Below are 18,942 nucleotides of genomic sequence, written 5' to 3'. Positions count from 1 at the left end.
CTCAGAGTTCTACATCTGAATTCACAGGCAGCAGGAAGAGAGGAACCTCAAAGCCCACCTCTAGTGACACACATCCATCCTCCAGCAAGGCCACACTCACTCCAACACATCCTGATGCTTCTCCCTAAGCATTCCTATGGCCTTTTTTTTTTTCTTTTGGTTTTTTGACATAGAGTTTCCCTGTCTAGCCTTGGCTGTCCTGGATATGCTTTGTAGACCAGGCTGGCCTCAAACTCAGAGATACACCTGCCTCTACCTCTCCAAGTGCTGGGATTGCAGGCATGCACCACTCACCACAAACTACTACAGTGGGTTACTAATCACCTCGACAAGCTGGGAAGCTGGGAGATAGGTGAAGGGTGGGGACAGTTCTAGAGTCCTGAGGAAACCAACTGTGTTTAAAATATCCTTACACCAAATTAAAACATAAATAAATGGTCTCTCACTTCTGTTCATAATCCTCTAGCTAGGTATGGTGGCTGCAAATCAAATCATTATAGAAATGGTTTCTCAATTCTGTTCACAATCTGTGGGACCAGAATGGCCCAGGGTTACAGAGGAAAGGTTGAGGAAGCTTCAGTGCCCCCTCCCCATGCTCCATACCTCAAAACATGAAGACTGCAGGAGTTGGCTACCTCCTCTGTCCCAACCTGGTGCCTCAAAGCTGGCTCCTCCTCCATCAAGAATTTATTACCATTACAGTTATCAGCCTTTACTGTTTGACTTTATAAGGTGTTCCCTGGCTAGGCGCTGTAGCACATGCCTGTAATCCTAGCACTCTGGGAGACAGAGGCAGGTGGATCTCTGTAAAATCGAGGCCACTCTGGTCTACAAAGTGAGTCCAGGACAGCCAAGGCTACACAGAGAAACCCTGTCTCCAAAAACCAAACCAACCCAAAGAAAGTGTTTCCTCCTCATCTCCCTAGCATTTGAATATGCAGGTGAAGCACCATCCAACACCAGTAAGTCAAACCACGGCCACATAAATCTTGCCCCAAAGACCCTGGCCACCTCCCCAGGGGCATTAATACCTTTCCCCTACCACCCACAATAAATCAAACTAGTTCTCCAAAGCTGTGTTCTTTACCTGCGCACTCACTGCTGACCAACACCTTGCCCTGCACTCGACCTGCCCCCAGCTAAGCTTCCTCCTTCCTGTCCAGCTCAGTGAATGAGGCCTGCCTACCCTGAATCATCTGGCTACCCTAGGTATGGTAGCTCACAGACTATTACAGTATTTGGGAACTGAGGCATGGATTCACATGAGTTTGAGGCTAGCTTGGGCTACAGAGGGAGTTCCAGGCCAGGCCAGGGAGTAACATCTTATCTGAGCAACAATAAAAATCCTTTACTTGGGTAGCAGAGATGGAACTGCATTAAGTATTCTTATACTTCTTATCCACAGCATAAGCAAAACTGCTTTTTAAATGTTTCCCACTCAGGGATTTTACTGTGAGTAGCATATATGACTTTACGTTCAGCTACTAGCTGTGGACAGTGAAAGAAACAAAAGCACACAGTAACTGGCACTTCATCTATATTGCTTCATCAGATCCCAGTACATCCTCCTCTCCCAAACAAATCAGCAAAACAATGTGAGGCTTTAAGGCCACTTGTGGTACATGTTCTTGTTTTTAGACGTTAATTTGAAGATTTGCTTATTTTTAACGTACAGAGGTGTTTTGCCTTTATGTATGCAACCTGCAGGCCAGCAGAGGGTGTCAGATGCTCTGGAACTGACGTCTCAGATGGTTGTCAGTTGTTATGCAGGTGCTGGGAACTGAACCCAAGCCCTCTGCAACAGCAGGAAGTGCTCTTAACTGCTACTCCATCTCCAGTCCCTTGTTTTTTTGAGGTAGAGTCTTCTTATGTATCTCACACTGGCCTAGAACCAGCGAATGCTTGGATGACAAGTGCATGCCACCATGTACAGCTTGCTAGGGCATCACTGAAAATTATTTGCTAGAAGTAGCTTTGACAGTAATTAAACTAAAACTAATGAGTTTAAACACGAACATCTGATTAGTTTTGTTGACTATGAACAGATCTGCCATTTCATCTGTATGAAATCTAAGGAAATCCACATTTTTTATTTTGTTCAAGAGTCAAATGAAATTTGAGTAGCCAAATACATTTCAACAAAAATATGTATGTAAACAAACAATGAAACAGCACCAGGGACCTATATAAAACTTTATCAGTTTTTATGCAAGCTGCTTAAGTAATAAGTCACACTTGATCTGTTTTCAATGCACACAACTGAAGAAAAGTATTCCAACTGTTCATCAGCTACTATTGGGCTTTTCTGCAGATATTTCAGACACTCAAACCAATCAAGTCTATATTTTAAATATCAACATGAGCTGCAGATTAAGATGAAGCTCTTCAGATGACGCTGAAGAAGTAAGAGATGCACTCTGTCCTCAGGTTGGCATTATGCTTTCTCAGACTTAGGCTGCCTTCACAGAACTATCTCCCATGCCCAGGAGATAAGCTCCATCAAGATGGCTCATCAGCTAAATCCCGCTGGTCAAAATACCTAGAAAAAAGGGAATTGGGAATTCAGTGTACGCATACAAATCAAGTACAGCACTGCCTGTAGCAGGAAGAGAGCACAACTCAATAAAGACAATAAAGTGCAGCACATCTACCCATGGGAAACCACCCATTCAATTAAAAAAAAAGGGGGGGGGGAGGGGCACTGAGTTCTTCAGTAAAGCTGCCTAGGTTTGGACCTCATCTCTACCATACACTTCTTGATGCTCAAAAAGTAGGAAAGTTACATCTTTCTACCACAGTTTCCTCATCTTTAAAGCTGATGGTATAGGCATAAAAGAGTTCTGACTGTGACACACCAAGAAAAATGCTTAGTATAAAGTACCTAGTAAAATTAAATACAATAAACAGTATAGTTATTATAGATCAGTATGTGTGTATTTTCTTTTTTTTCGGGTATCTTTTTAAAAATATATTTTATTAATTTATTCATATTACATCTCAATTGTTATCCCATCCCTTGTATCCTCTCATTCCTCCCTCCCTCCCATTTCCCCCTTACTCCTCTCCCCTATGACTGTGACTGAGGGGGACCTCCTCCCCCTGTATATGCTCATAGGGTCTCATCAAGTCTCTTCTTGGTAGTCTGCTATCCTTCCTCTGAGTGCCACCAGGCCTCCCCATCCAGGGGACGTGGTTAAACTGGGGCACCAGAATTCGTGTGAAAGTCAGTCCCCACTCTCTACTCAACAGTGGAGAATGTCCTGTCCACTGGGTACATCTGGGTAGGGATTCGAAGTTTACTGCAGGTATTGTCCTTGGCTGGTGCCATAGTTTGAGCAGGACCCCTCAAAAGCTATCTTGTTTGGGGGAGGGAAGAATGACTTCAGGGTATTTAGTTAAGCATATTATGCAGCTTTAGAATGGTGCTAGCAAAAACAAGACAATCAAGCAAACAAACAAAACCAAACCAATAACAAATCACTATCAATGAACAAAACCACATCCAGGAAGAGACCTAAAAGAAAAGCAGCCTTCCTTTTGTTTAGGTTTAGAATATAGTTTCAAATAAACTCAGGTGGAATCCTGATACAAAGAATGGTGATACAGCTCAGTTGGTAGACCCATTGCATGGCATGTACAAACACTAGATAAAAATATACAGCTACTGAGGATAAACAAAGCATTAAACATGTTCTACTTTTTACTGATAACAAGCAAGCAGGAAGTCAGGTTTCCTAATTTACCTGCTAACTAAGCAGATGAGCAAATTTAAAGCAGGAACTCTTTCATCGTCTTTACTGCCCTGAAAAACAGAAAAAGAGCAGTCTCTTCCTCTACACAGTTTTCATAATAAATTTCCTTTTAAGATGAAAAATGTGAAACTTTTATTAGATGACAGTCATCATCACATCGGAATAGCCCATCAAGATGCTGGTGTTTTGACTCATGTCTTAGATACCAGAGACTGAAAGACAGAGGCAGGTGGATCTCTGTAAGTTTGAGCCTTATCCCCAAAATGAGCAGACATACACACACACACACACAAAACCTCAGGTATTCCCTGAAAACACTGGACATTTACTTATTTAAGTAGGAGACAAGGTTTCACTTTTTACTCTGGTGGCCTGTAACTCCCTATGTAGACTGGACTGATCTAACAGAGATCTGCCTGCTTGGCCTCCTGAGTGCTGGGGTGAGAGGCATGTGCCACCACACACAGTCCATCTTTTCTTTATAAAATTAAAATATACTTTATTTTCCATGTCTCTGAATGTCTTCCCTCCAATCCTTTCCATGTAATCCGATCTAGCCCTCTCTCAAATTCATGTCCTCTTTTTCTTTAATTGTTGTTTTACACCCTGCTCCCACTGCCCCCAAACATATAATCTCCTTAGTTCATATACTGTTACTTGTATGCACATGATTCCAGGGCTGACCACTTGGTGTTGGGTAACCAATTTGGGGGACTCTTGCTACCAGCACTTATTAGTTACTTATAAGAGGCTCCTAGTTTTATTCTGAGGCAAGGTTTCACATAGCCCGGCCGGGCCTCAAAATTCCTATGCAGTCCCCAGGCTGTCCTTGATGCTCCTGCCTCTGCCTCCCCAGTGCTGACAGACTTGGGCTGCCACACTTGAAATATGTTGTGTTTAGAACCCTGGGATTCGTGCCTGCCAGGTGAGCACTGTAATCAGCAGGCTTCTGCCCTAGTTACGAGCTCTTATTTATAAGTTACATTTCTATTTAGTAGTATGTGTGTTACTTCACAGGGGATTAAATTCACGTCATCAGCCCAAGATCATTATTTAAAGAAAGATGCTGTTCAGAAGGACTGATAATTTTTGCTGTTCACAAGGGTTTTAGTTTTATGGGTTCTACAACACAAGGCCACATAAAGGAGTGCGACACTCCCCTCTTGAACTCCAGGCAGGGACTGCTCTTGACATACCCCACTAGGTGATCCTTCCTACTGCTCTATGCTGTGCTTGGCAGGTAGAACAAATGGGGCCTTTGAGCTTGGACTTTGTGCTCCCCAAACTGAACTAAAATCAGTATCTGTGCAGGCTGGACAGAGGGCTTACCCAGCCAACCCGAGGTCCTGATCCAGCCCACTCGCTCATGCTCATAACAGCAGCACCACAGAACCAATGACTGGGATCTAGTCATGTTACACCTTGTCTGGAACTTCAGGCTTCCTTTACCAGAGGGAAAAAAACTTCATTGATCTACCTCTCCCTATTTTATTATTATTATTTTTGAGATAGGGACTTACTATGTAGCTGTGGCTAGCCTTACAGAGATGCCTCTGCCTTCAAATTGCTGGAATTAAGGCACATGCCACCATGCCTGGCCTCCCTCCACCTTCTTTCGAGAGGGTCTTTTATACAGCCAAGGCTGGACTTGAACTGTAATATTCTCTTTTCTACCTCGTAAGAGCTGGGATTACAGTCATGTGTCACCATATCTGGTTTTATGTTATTTAATGTACTATACTTGAGACTTTTTTGTTTCTGTGGCCTCTTTAATCCCAACTAATAACACATTCCACATTTTTCTAATTTCACATATCACTGGAAGCTTCTTTCCACCATCAATAGAGTAGAGTTAGAATCTGAAATAGTACAGTGTAACTCACCACCAGGAGCCTCACTTCAGAGCATCTTCTGGCAAGCTGTCGAATTAGTGAGTGAGCCTCAGGTAATAAAGGCTTTTCAAGACAAGCCAACAAAGCATAAAACCATCTTCCCTAAGTAAAGATTTAAGAAGTAATAAGTAGACAAATAATGACACACCCATTTAACTTATTTTTCTAAATGCCCAGGGCTGTCACCTGCTTACATGTTATGAATGAATCAAGGGATGCTGGAGAGGCAAATGCTAGTTGTCTCTCCTCACCACAGACCTAGGCTACCAGATACTTCAAAATAGTTCCTGATTCCCTGCGAATTCATTTCTTTTTTGGTTTTCGAGACAGGTTTCTCTGTGTAGCCTTGGCTGTCCTGGACTTGCTTTGTAGCCCAAGTTGGCCTTGAACTCACAGTGATCTGCCTGCCTCTGCCCCCCCAGTGCTGGGAATAAAGGCGTGCGCTACCACGCCCTGGCTTGCGAACTCATTTCTGATATTTGCACTACAGTTGAGCCCCACTCCCCACCCCTCTGTTTTGAGACAAGGTCTCATTGTAGCCCTTGCTGGCCTGGAACACACAGAAATCTACTTGTTTCTTCCTCATGAATGGCAAGATTAAGGGGGTACACAGCATGCCTTGTCCAAAGGTTCTCAATTATAGGCAAAGGTCTTTTTGTTTTTTGGGGCAAGGCAAAATTATGTATCTCTGGCTGGCCTCCAGCTCAGAGATGTTTGTCTCTGTGAGTACTGTGAGTAAAGGTGTATCAAGGGCATAAACAAAACTCTTAACTGCTAGGTTTGATGGGCCTACAATGCTAGGAACTTGGGAGGTTGAGACAGGAGGATTAAGTTCAAGGCCAGCCTGACCAACGTTATGAGACTGTCTCAAAATGAACAGTACAATGGGGGCTGAGGGTACAGCTCACTGTAAAGCACTTGGCTAGCATGTATAAGGCTGAGGCCCAATCCTCAGGACTACTTAAAACAAAATCTTAAGATGTATATAAAACTGGTGCTCTTCATAGACAACAAAATAGCAGTCAGGCCTTCTCTGCTCAACGCTCTCGACATTGGCAATTGTGCTTCACTGCTCCCATCTCAGAGCCAGGCAGCCTGGGAACCAGGACCCTAACGCTGTGAGCCCAAATGAACACCCCTTTCCTTAAAAAAAAAAAAAAAAAAAAAAAAAAAAAAAAAGCCACAATGCTTTGGACTCATGTAGCTATATTCTTGAAATGATATTTTGATAATAACCAAAGGTAATAACAGTTTACATAGAAAAACATTGACAACATTAAGGAAACAGAAAAAAATATCTTTACTCTTGTCATCCAGATAAAATTTTAGATTTTTGAAATGTCTGATATTCAGGCTATTATAATACATAGAATGATTAAAACTATGTGAAAGACAGGTCTGACCCTAGAAATCAGTAGTAGTGATTTTAATGTATATTATCTCATGAAAAATATATTGTTACACATTGTTTTTTATTGAGACAGGGCCTTCTCTGTAGTCCAGGCTGGCCTTGAACTCACGTGATCTGCCTGCCTCTGCCTACCCAATAAATAGTAAGATATAGGTATGTGCTACTATGCCTCACTGAAGATTTAAAAGAGTGACTCGGAGAAGATCACACCCAGGTTCCTGGTGTGCCTTAATTTTCTTTAGAGTTTTCCCCTCTTAGTCCCTGTGCTTTTCTTTTCTTTCTTTCTTTCTTTCTTTTTTTTTTTTCAAGACAGGGTTTCTCTGTGTTGCCTTGGCTGCCCTGGACTCACTCTGTAGACCAGGCTGGCCTCGAACTCACAGTGATCCGCCTGCCTCTGCCTCCTGAGTGCTGGGATTAAAGGCATATGCCACCACATCCAGCTTTAATCCTTGTGCTTAAACTTTGTATTAAAATATCTTTATTAAAGTCCAACTCTACTTCATTAAAAAAAAAAAAAAAGGCTTATAAGATGAAAAAGGCTCAAGTGCAGATCTAGTGTTAACGTGTGAGTTCTACCTTTAAAGGACTGTGTGATTGTAAAGTCTAACCCCACTTGTGCTTTAACTTTATTACATGCAGAATGGGGCTGGCAGCTCACAAACTCTTAAAGAGCTAATGAAGAATTGTATAAAATGGCCATAGAATAATGCATGCAATGTAGTGCTTTCTACTATTGTTCAAACTTTGTTTTGTACTTTTGAGACAAGGCCTTACTCTGTAGCCTAGGATGACCTACATGTCCCTGCGGAGCTGATGCTGCTCCTCAACCCCTAAACTGGCCTCCCAAGTACTGCAGTTTATAAGTGAGTGCCACTGTGCTCCCAATCTCTATGACTTCACAATAAGGAAAATATAGTGATTTATCTTCTGGTATCAGGTATTTATAAACAAGATTTGGATATAGGCATACACATATATAAGCATAAAAAGTGCAGTCAACTTCATATAAGTAAACATAGCTTTGCCTGCATAAAGAAAAGAAAAAGATGCAATACTACCAATTCTGGAGTAAAATCTCTTTCTCCAAACCAATTACTCAGATATTCCAAGACACTAGTAACTGTTGCCTAAAAGAGAGAGAGAGAGAGAGAGAGAGAGAGAGAGAGAGAGAGAGAGAGAGAAGAAACAATGACATTAGAGATAAAAGACTAACAAGTTCAACATGAGTTCTACTAATTGTGGTTAGAAGCAGCTCTGAGGGCTAAAATGGCTGTGCTTAATGAGTAATTTCATTAGATGGCTCACACCTAGCAACTGGCTTTTTGTTTTGTTTCTTTTTTTCTTTTTTTGGTTTTTGTAGACAGGGTGTCTCTGTGTAGCCTTGGCTATTCTGGACTCACTTTGTAGACCAGGCTGGCCTCCAACTCACAACGATCTGCCTGCCTCTGCCTCCCTTTCTTGACACAGGGTTTCACTCTGTAGCTCTGGCCAGCCTGGATTCACACTGTGGAATAGGGTGGACTTGAACTTGTGGCCATCCTCTTGCCTCTGCCCTGAGTTCTATCACTCATAAGCATGAGATCATATGCCTGGCTAGAAAGTCTTTTAAGGGAAATATTTTTTATACTTTCAAGTATCAACTTAGGCTTTAAATCTCAGGCTTAAAAACTAGTTTGTAACTAAAGAAAAATTTCAAATACTCCCACAAAAAGAACCTTCAGTTTACTTACCAACTCAAATTAAGTTGAAAACCAAATCTAAAGAGAAACAAACTTAGCTAGAAAAGGATGTTTTAAAGCTATACAGATGAAATTATCAATACTTGAGAATATTTCTTACTTAAATGTTAACTGAGTACTGTAATAGACTAGCTATAATGACCAGCTTCTTTCCTTCCTGAGACAGGCTCTCTCTACAGATCCCTGCTGTCCTGGAGCTTGATACGTAGAGCAGGATGACTCCAAACTCGCACAGACCCACCTGCCTCTGCTGCTTGAGCACTGGAATTAAAGACATGTGCTGAGTGGCTTTATTTGCTTGACAATAAAAAGTCTCTATTTCTAAAAGACTGAAGAATGAAATCCCATTCGTTTTTCCCTTTTGGTCCAATAAATTATTTATTTCAATCTTCATGGACTATGCTGAGGTGGGCCCTTTACAATTAGTGTCTTGCCTTAAGTATTAAATTTTGGACGCAGACTTAATACTTATAACTGAAATGAATGCAATGAGTATGTTAGCACCATGTCAGGAACACAAGCTCCACCTGTCATCGAGTCCTTCTCCTTGATGACATTCTTCAGCTTAAAATACAGTCATTAACATTAATTTCCCACACGGAGAGGTAATCCTATTCACTGCAGGGCCTAGGACAAGGCCCTGCACACTGGACACAGTGAGTAAATAGATTCACACCCTTTCATATACACTGCAAGCAAAAGACTGCATGTATTATAAGATGACATTTACCTGATTCATTCTGCTTACAATACTAAGCAAGGGAGGAAAACCAATCTGAAAGAAAAGAAGAGAGACTGAGACTGACTAAATGATAACACAAGTACGGCTTGTTGTTGTCATTTATTTCTGGTACTTCAAACTGGTACATTTCTTGCTAAACAAGAGGATATTCCAAGGGCTGGGGTCTAACTCTGTGATAGAGCATTTGGTGAGTGTGTGAAAGACACTGGGCTTAAATCTCAGGACTGCAGGGGAAAGGAAAAACAAACAAACACACAAGAAAAGAAAAAGTGACTGGAGAGATGGCTCAGAGGTTAAGAGCACTGGCTGCTCTTCCAGAGGTCCTGAGTTCAATTCCCAACAACCACATGGTGGCTCACAACCATCTATAATGGGACATGATGGCCTTGTCTGCATGTATGTATACATGCAGATAAAAGCATTCATATACATAAAATAAATAAACTTTAAAAAAATTCCTGGGAGCTGAAGAGATGGCTCAACAGATAAAGAGCATTGCCTGTTCTTCCAGAGGTTCTGAGTTCAATTTCCAGCCACCTCATGGTGGCTCACAATCATCTATACTGGAATTTGATGCCCTCTTCTAGCATGCTGGTACATAAAAATAAATAAATAGAAAAGAAAAAAAAAATCCTAATTGGTCCAGGTATGCTGCTATACACCTTTACTCCCGCACTCAGGAGACAGAGGCAGGACAATCTCTGTGGGTTTGAGGACATCCTGGGTCCAGGCCAGCCAGGGATACACAGCGAGTTCCCCCATCCCCCATCTGAAAGAAACAATAAGCCAACAAAACACAGAACAAAACCAAGAGTTTTCTAATTATTGTTTCCTACTATTTTCAACTTAATATTTAATCTATACCCAACCATTAAAAACAAACAAAACCACCAAAACCTCAGCAACTCTTGAGCCGGTCACACCTACACTCTAGAGTGTGTATGTCTGAGTGCTTCTTTCTCCACTAGCCTTTGTGCTTTGAATTTGTATTAAACTATCTGTGTTAATTTCCAACTCTGCTTCACAAAAACCCAAATCAAATCAAACGAAACACAGCAAGCCCCGAATCCTAGGTAGACAGGACAACATATACTTGCAGTCCTAGCTACACAAATGATTCAGGCATGATGAAGGCGATGTCAAGGCCAGCCTGTCCCAAAATAAAACAAATAAAAATTCAATAATAGAATATCTTTTAACTCATAAAATTATTATATAATTAACATACACAAGAGAAACGAGCCTAGTAAATTATTTTAGAAATTGGACTGACACTTTCTAAATTTAAACAGCCCACGAACTAAGAGAGAGGCTGGTAAGTAAGTATTTTCTACATACAATCAGACAGTATTAATCTTTGCCAGCCACATACTGTCTTGGGTCATACTGGAGGGTTTGTTTTTTCTTTTTCTTTTCTTCTTTTCTTTTTTTGAGACAGGGTTTTCTGCTTAGACCAGGCTATCTTCAAACTCAGAGATCCACCTGCCCCCACCTCCCAAGAGCTGGGATTCAACTTTGTTTTTAACAACCAATGAAAAAAGAGCAAGTGACCCTTAGATACGAGGTGTAAAAAAAACAAGTCTGAAGAATTTGGTCTGGATGTGGCGGAAGCTGTGAAGGATAAACCGAATATACTAATCAACGCGACACTTCTGTGTTTGTCTCTATCATCACCTACTTGTACATAATCAATCCCAGGACTTTCATTTGCAGATGGTCCAATAGTCCCTTCAGCACACAACCTTTCACCCAGACAAAATTTTTTCCAGCCTTCTTCATCTTCAGATTTTGGCTGAAAGAAAGAAAATGAACTCATTTCTATTTATTTATGTTTAAAGATGTCACTGAAGGGTACTTCAAATCCAAGAAGTAAACAAGTACAAATTTTGGCTTTTGCCCCCCTTTTCTTTCTTTTTTGTTTTTTGAGACAGGGTTTCTCCTATAGTCCTGGACTTGCTTTGTATACTAGGCTGGCCTCAACTCAGAGATCGGCCTGCCTCTGCCTCCCTGAGTGCTGAGATTAAAGGCATGTTGCCACCACACCCGGCTTTGGATTATTTTCTTTAAAAAAAGTGAAGGTTCCCTACATCCTGACTACCTCAACACAAAGACATGGTAGTTAAGAACATTATTGTGTATGCACTCCAAATTCCTATACAGGGACCCTAACTACCAGAACTGTAGGCTGTGACTGCCTTTGGAGACATGACCTCTAAAACTGTAAGAGTGGACCCTAATCCAACTTCTTGGCCTCTTTTCCAAAATCAGAAACCATTTCCATTATTCAGCTGTGTGTGTACACATCAGAGAACAAGCTGAAGCAGTCAGCTCTCTCCTTCCACTATGTGGGTCATGAAGGTCAAACTCAGGTCACCAGGCTTGCAGGCAATGACCTGTGAAGCAGGCAGTATGTTCCCTGTATGACACGGTTAATCTCATCAAGAAATACCAATAAGCCCCCTTTTAGTGTTTTTAGATACTGAAAATGTACTTATATTCTAAAAATAGCAATAATCTAGAAGAATCCTTAAAAGCCTGTAGAAGGTACACAATTATAGAGGAATGTTAACTCAGAACAAGGCTGTTCTGGCAAGAGATCACATCCAAAGTCCTTTTAGGCGTGTGTGAGCCACCTGGGATACAATCACCCAGGAGAGAGGCAAACAGATCTGAGTTCAAGGCCAGCCTGCAATAGAGCAAGTATCAAGTAAAGAAAAGCATAGGTCCAGGCGTGATGATACATGCCTTTAATCCCAAACAAAGGTAAAGTTAGTTTGTGGAAGCACCCATGTTTGAAGGTGATGTCTAATTGAGTGTCAGAAAAAGGTGACAAATTAGAGAAGACATAACAGAATACAATACGCCCAACTCTCACAAATAGAGAGGAAAGGGAAGCTACTTAAGAGGCAGTTTATACCAGGACAGGAATAGAGAGATGGGTTGCAGAGCGAGAACTCAGGTGAGACTGGAACGAGCAAGAAAATGAGAGGAAGTGAGAAGATTAGAGCAGACTGCTGAGTTAGTCTGAGGCCAAGCAGAGCAGTTCCAGGCCGAGAGAAAAGCCAGATTAAATAAATCAGCTGGGAGAAGAGTTTGAGCCTGAACAGCTGAGTTGGACCATGCAGCCCAGAGCTCAGAAAGAACAAGTAAGGGTGACTTTATTAAGCAGTAAGTCTCAGAGGCTGAAAACATTCTAGGCCTCGGTTAGATTGTACGAAGGCTAGAGGCTTCCAGGACTAGGCCTGGGTTAGCAGAAGGAGGCAGTAAGCCTCCCAGACAAAAACTGAGCCAAGAGAATAAAAGTTGCTTTTATACATAATCGCCTTTTGTCAACCTAAATGAAAAACACAGAGAGATGCTCACATGGCTACATTCAAAGCTTTCAATACCAGCACTCAGGAGGTAGAGGCTTGAGAATTTCAAATTTAAGGCTAGGATGAGCTACCTAGTATATCTTGTTTTAAGAAACCAAGGGCCAAGCTGGGCATGGTGGTGCATGCCTATAATCCCAGCACTCGGGAGGCAGAGGCAGGTGGATCACTGTCCAGCCTGGTCTACAAAGTGAGTCCAGGACAACCAAAGCCACACAGGGAAACCCTGTCTCAAAAAACCAAAAGTAACCAAGGGCCACCAGGTGTGGTGAAGAACACCTTTAATCCTTTAATCCCAGCACTCGGGAGCCAGAGGCAGGTGGATATCTTGTGAGTTCGAGGCTAGCCAGGGCTTATTACACAAAAAAAACCAAAACCAAGCTAAACCAAAAGTCTCAAGGACCAGGGGTAAGAACTACATAGCATGTGTGAGGCCCTGAGCCCAATCTCTAGCACTGCAAGGACAACCAAACCAAACCAAACCAAACCACCCCACAGAGATTACACAAAATACATACACTCTAGGAAACTATAAGAGTACTTAAAGACACTGACCAAACCAAACATTTTGAAAAGGTCAGTCTGGGGTGAACAGATAACAGCTGGGCAGATGTCCTTGTAGAAGTATTTTTGTTGGGTGGGGTCTCTATGTACCTGCGTTTAATCCCAGAACTAGGGAAGCAGAGGCAGCTGAATCTCTGAATTCAAGGCCAGCATGGTCTATAGAACAAGTTCCAGATTAGCCAGGACTACACAGAGGAAAAAAAGTAAGCTATCAGCCCCCACCCCCTTCTATGGCTTTGCTTGTCTTTTGGAGACAAGATTAACCTATAGCCTAGACTGTCCTTTTTTTTTTTAAAGATTTATTTATTATTATGTATACAGCGTTCTATCTGCATGCACACCTGCAGGCCAGAAGAGAGCATCAGATCACATTAGAGATGGTTGTGAGTCACCATGTGGTTGCTGAGGATTGAACTCATGACCACTAGAAGAACAGTCAGTGCTCTTAACAGTTGAGCCATCTCTCTAGCCCCTAGGATGACCTTTACCATGTGGCTCATGCTGGCCTCAAATTCATGATCCTCCTGCTTCAGCCTCCAGAGTGCCAGGATTAGAGGAGAGTCCACTACTCTTGACTTAGAAGTGCTGCTGTGTAAGGTGGTAGTGGTAAGATTGTAGTTTAACAGTCTTTTATGGCTATTATAAGGCAATAATCCATGGCAGCAGCCAAGGACAATACGTGCAGTAAACGTCAAACCCCTACCCTATCTAGCCAATGGACAGAACATTCTCTACTGGTGAGTAGAGAGTGGGGTCTGACTTTCACACGAACTCTGGATGGGGAGGCCTGGTGGCACTCAGAGGAAGGATAGCAGGCTACCAAGAAGAGACTTGATACCCTATGAGCATATACAGGGGGAGGAGGTCTCCCTCAGTCACAGTCATAGGGGATGGGAGTAAGGTGAAAATGGGAGGAAGGGAGGAATGGGAGGAAGCAAGGGATGGGCTAACAACTGAGATGTAATATGAATAAATTAAAAAAAAAACAAAACACGTCCTAACTTCTCAGCCTTACTTAATTATTTTGTTAGAATTGATACAACATTAATATTCTATTTTGAACCTGACAACTTTCACATACCCTAAATCTCTCAAGAAAAAGTGAATTAAAACAGTCACAGGCCAGGCTTGGTGGTGCATGCCTTTAATCCCAGCACTCCAGAGGTAGAAACAGGCAGATCTCTGTGTCTGAGGCTACCCTGGTTTGCATAATGAGTTTCATAGCAGCTGGGGTACTATAGCGATACCTTAAAAACAAAACCAAACAAAACCCCAAGAGGACATAAACTGGTTCAGGCTACTACTTGTAACAAACTGATATACTTACATGAAGGATGTATATGAAGGAAAATAAAAATAATATGAACTAAGCAATTAATTCTTTAAAGACTAGAATATGGATTATTTTGCACAGGCGTATACATGGACAAGGAACTTACATACCATTGTCACATTACTATCCAACTGCTGTGATTTCCAGTGATTTCTATGCTTGTTCACACTCTAAAGGAAGAAAAATTAATAGTCGTCAGATGAAAACATCCCCAATTTTAGAAAATACATACTAATATGTCTAATGAGTAGAATAATTTAGTAACTGATTCATAAATACTTGTGTATTTATATTTTTTCCAATTACAGTCGAAGAACAAACATACATCTGAAGGAGGTTAATTTGATTAAAAGGGACACTTGCCTGTCGAACAGTTGAAAAACGTGCCACTTGTTGCTGCTGCCACTGAAGTGTTGGGGAATAACCTTCAGGGGCAGGCTGGCATCCTGAAAGCTGGAAATCAGTCCACAAATGTTAGTCAGTGTTAGTGTTGTGACTAGAATCTTATGTCCCTGCAGAATAAGAGTAAACCGAAGATGAGGAGTAAACACATTTCAGTGAATAAGATTTTAATTTATATCTATCTACATATATCTATATATCTCCTTTGTTAGAGCAGAAAGGCAGGCAGTTTTCTTTACAATCTATGGAATAGTTAATAAAAGAAACCCTTTGTCATTTTATTAAGAAAAGTATGGACTTAATAATCATGGGCGAAGCTTTCTATGAAATCTAAATGCTACGAACCTGAAGGATACTTTTTTTTTCCTTTGAGACAAGGCGTCTGTTTAGCCTTGGCTGTCTGGAATTTAATCAGTAAAGCAGGCTGGCATCAAACTCAAGAGATATAGCTGCCACTGCTTCCCCAGTGCTGGCTGAAATTAAAGGTGTGTGCCACCACCCAGCTGAAGGATATAACTTAATTTTCTTTTCCTTTCTTTTTTTGTTTTAAAAAGATTTATTTATTTATTATTTATAGAGTATTCAACCTGTATGTGAGGCAGAAGGCCAGAAGAGGGCACCAAATCACATTATAGATGGTGTGAGCCATTATGTGGTTACTGGGAATTGAACTCAGTCCTCTGCAAGAGCAGCCAGTGCTCTTAGCCTCTGAGCCATCTCTCCAGCCCAATTTTATTTTCTATAATAGTGAAGAGAAACAAAAAAGATATACCCTAAATAGAGACTTTTAGGACAGTCAAAACGTACCCAATAACTTAAAGACACTTGACTTGAAACGGTCTACTTGTTTTATTTTACCTTTTTTGGGGGTGGGGATAGGCATGGTGATGGCATTGTAACCCCAGGGTTCTCAAACAATGTGGTCAAATACTCTATATGCCTAGCCTTACTTTTATTTTCCAAAACAGACACAGTTAACAAATGATCAGTACTGCCTTCTAATAAAACTCAGTGGGGTAGATTTAAAAACAAACAAACAAAAAACAAGTATACATGAAACTATGTGCCACCAAGTAAAAACTTGTGAAGTCATATAAAACTGTATAGTGCCTCAATTAAAGTGTCTGAATTATAAACATTAAAGGAATTACTTCAAACATAAAAATATTATTAAGGGCTCGGTTTGGCAGCACATATACTAAAATTGGAACTTTATAGCGAAGATTAGCATGGCCCCTGCACAAGGATGACACACAAATTTGTGAAGTGTTCTATATTTCTATTTGAATAATACATATTCTTAATGCACTCAAAAAATATTAAACTAATAAACAAAAACTTGACCTCAGGTTAAATACGACTTTCCTTAGGAGATTTCCGCGCCCTCTTTTCTTTTCTGAGATAGAGCTTCCTGGTGTGGCCTTGGCTGTCTTATAAATCACTATGTAGACTTTGCTAGCCTTGAACTTAAATCTGCCAGCCTCTGCCTCACTGGTGTTGATATTAAAGCCATGTACTACCACAACTGGATAACTGAAAAGTTTTGTTTATTGTATGTGTGTGAGTGTTTTGTCTGCATGTCTGTCTATGTATCATGTCTGGTACCTGAGGAAGTGAAAAGAGGGCATCAGATCCATTGGAACTAGAGCTAGAGATGGCTATGAGCTGCTGTGTGGGTGCTGGGCATTGAACCTAAATACTCTGGAGGAGCAGCTAGTGACGAGCCATCTCTCCAGCTCTGTAGTTTTTATTTATTGGCTGATTATTTGTTTATCTTTGGTGTCTTTCAGGAGACTGATACTGCACAAGCATAGTGAGCTTTCTCTCTCTTCTTTTTGAGTCTTATATATTCCAGGCTAGCCTGGAACCTTTTTCGTAGTTGAGAAATGATCTGGGTTTCCCGACCACTGTCTCTACCTGTAAGCACTAGGATTACAAGAGCGCTTACCAACATGTCTGGTCTGTAGGGACCTTTTCTCTAGAACCTTCTGTTTTATTTTTCCTGTCCAGCACAACCTAAATACTTAATAAAAAGTGTGCCGGATAAGCAAATGAATGAAGACCAGAGTGTGCACAGAAAGGATGGAGAAGTGCTAAGACATTTGTGTTTCCATTCTGAGAAGATATCATCAGGTCAAATTGAGGAAGTGCACCATGTACCAGTTTGATATTAACTATAAAAGTATAGCTAGAAAAATTTTCTTTAGGTATTTATAAAGGTCAGCATTAGTAAGGAATTGAAGTACTTTTTTGGGGGGGGGGAGGGATCTTTTAAATGACACACACACATTTTTCAGAGGGTCTCGTTGCTGGTTGGCCTGGCATTCACTGTTTCCAGGCTGGCCTCCAAATCAAAATGCTTCTGAGTTAGCCTCCATAACTGATATTCTTGTTATGAGAGGGAAAGCTTTACGTGTGTGTGTGTTTAGAACAGTCCAGGTTGGTTGGTAAAACTCACAGAAACATTCACACTTTGCTTCCTTTTCAACTTCTTTGGGTCAATTTGGGCTACCACAACATCTGGACACTGCGCCGCTTCGATCCTACAAGTAAATAACACATGTATGAAATTTACTTCTGCGCTTGCCCGCGTTTTGTACAGTAGACGCATTTTACTTCATTATAAAATGGGAAACAAAAGTCAGACTCCCAATTAAAGAACTAAACGCCTGGTATCTGGATGAATAACAAGAAATTTAAGAGCACACGTCTTGACGTGCAATCCAATTCAAAGAAACTTGCCAACGGTACGGTGTAATGAAATAAAGGGATCTTAAACTTCCCGGACCTCCCGATAGGAACCCAAACTCTAGCACACAGAGGGTCAAGCGCGGCATCGGGGCTATACCCAGGGGCACCACAGACAAGCACACCGCTCGCACAGGCCAAAGCCACTCACTGCACCCTCCTCAGGTATTCCTGAGGCGTCCTGGGGGGAACCGACGGGTCGAACCCTTCCGTCAGGTCACAGGGCTCCACAGGTAACAACCGTGGCATCAACTCTTCTACCGCAGACTCGGCGGGAACCCACGCCATGGTATAAAACCCCGCCAATCCCTACGAGCGCCGGCGTCCCCGGAAGGCACGGCGCAGGCGCCTAAGTGACCTCGGGCGGCGCGGACTGGCCACGGGCTTCAAGGGGGCGGAGCCGCACCGCAGCAAACCTGCTGGTTGCATCAAGCTTATGGCTCCGGTGGTGGAATGAAGAGCGCGAGTTTAATTCCTGGCAGAAGTGGTTCCTAAAACGTTTCTACTCTTTTTTTTTTTTTTTTTTTTTTTTTAAATTACCTAATTCCATTTAATCTTTTAAAGCTTGGTAGGGGGCAGGGACTGAGGGTGAACTTTATAATCTTTAATGTTTTTTAAATTAATGAACAATATTGCTGTAACGACCGTTTTTAGAGTTCTAAAGTCTTCAACCACTGGCAAATACACTCTCCATTCATCTAAATCTTACAACACTCTGAAGAGGGTGGTCTCTTTCTGGTTTCGCGCGGAACAAAAATGACAGGAAGAGTGGATGGATGGAGAAATTATTATTTTACCCTTTCCGGATAGCATTATAGTATGTAGTTGAGGCTATTCTGGAACCCTTTTCGTTGCTCAAGTTGCCCTCAAATCCTCCGACTTTAGCTTCTGAGTATTATCACAGCTGGATAATTTCTAGGTTTTTGAGCGGTTTCTTCTGTAGCCCATAAGGGTCTAGGTTTGCAATGTAACTTAAGCTGGGCTGCCT

General features: G+C 41.6%; 1 protein-coding gene and 1 non-coding gene across 2 annotated transcripts; one reads left to right on the top strand and one right to left on the bottom strand.

The window, feature by feature from the left end:
* Window positions 1-2,072: 2,072 nt before the first annotated feature.
* Window positions 2,073-18,330, bottom strand: Gemin2 (gem nuclear organelle associated protein 2). The gene is made up of 10 exons (XM_051146678.1): window positions 18,106-18,330; window positions 17,665-17,749; window positions 15,168-15,257; window positions 14,915-14,974; window positions 11,215-11,328; window positions 9,525-9,569; window positions 8,114-8,182; window positions 5,636-5,746; window positions 3,744-3,802; window positions 2,073-2,539 (listed from the first exon to the last, which is right to left on the bottom strand). Exons 1-10 carry the CDS (start codon window positions 18,240-18,242, stop codon window positions 2,500-2,502), a joined length of 810 nt encoding a protein of 269 aa, XP_051002635.1. The 5' UTR covers window positions 18,243-18,330; the 3' UTR covers window positions 2,073-2,499.
* LOC127197878 (U6 spliceosomal RNA) lies at window positions 16,381-16,487 on the top strand. The gene has a single exon (XR_007831804.1). It is a non-coding gene; the product is annotated as a U6 spliceosomal RNA (small nuclear RNA).
* Window positions 18,331-18,942: the final 612 nt, after the last annotated feature.

Source organism: Acomys russatus, chromosome 1, assembly GCF_903995435.1.
Source record: "Acomys russatus chromosome 1, mAcoRus1.1, whole genome shotgun sequence".
Lineage (NCBI taxonomy): Eukaryota > Metazoa > Chordata > Mammalia > Rodentia > Muridae > Acomys > Acomys russatus.
This window is presented reverse-complemented; position numbering and strand designations above follow the sequence as displayed.

Bases quoted from the DNA above. Each gene is read 5' to 3' on its own strand.
- Gemin2 (XM_051146678.1), bottom strand. From the start codon at position 18,242: ATGGCGTGGGTTCCCGCCGAGTCTGCGGTAGAAGAGTTGATGCCACGG. The intron at 11,329-14,914 runs GTATGTAAGTTC...TCTTTCTTTCAG, and splicing joins TGGATAGTAATGTGACAATG to CCAAAATCTGAAGATGAAGA. The intron at 2,540-3,743 runs GTAAATTAGGAA...CCTTTTTTCTAG, and splicing joins CTCATCTGCTTAGTTAGCAG to GTATTTTGACCAGCGGGATT.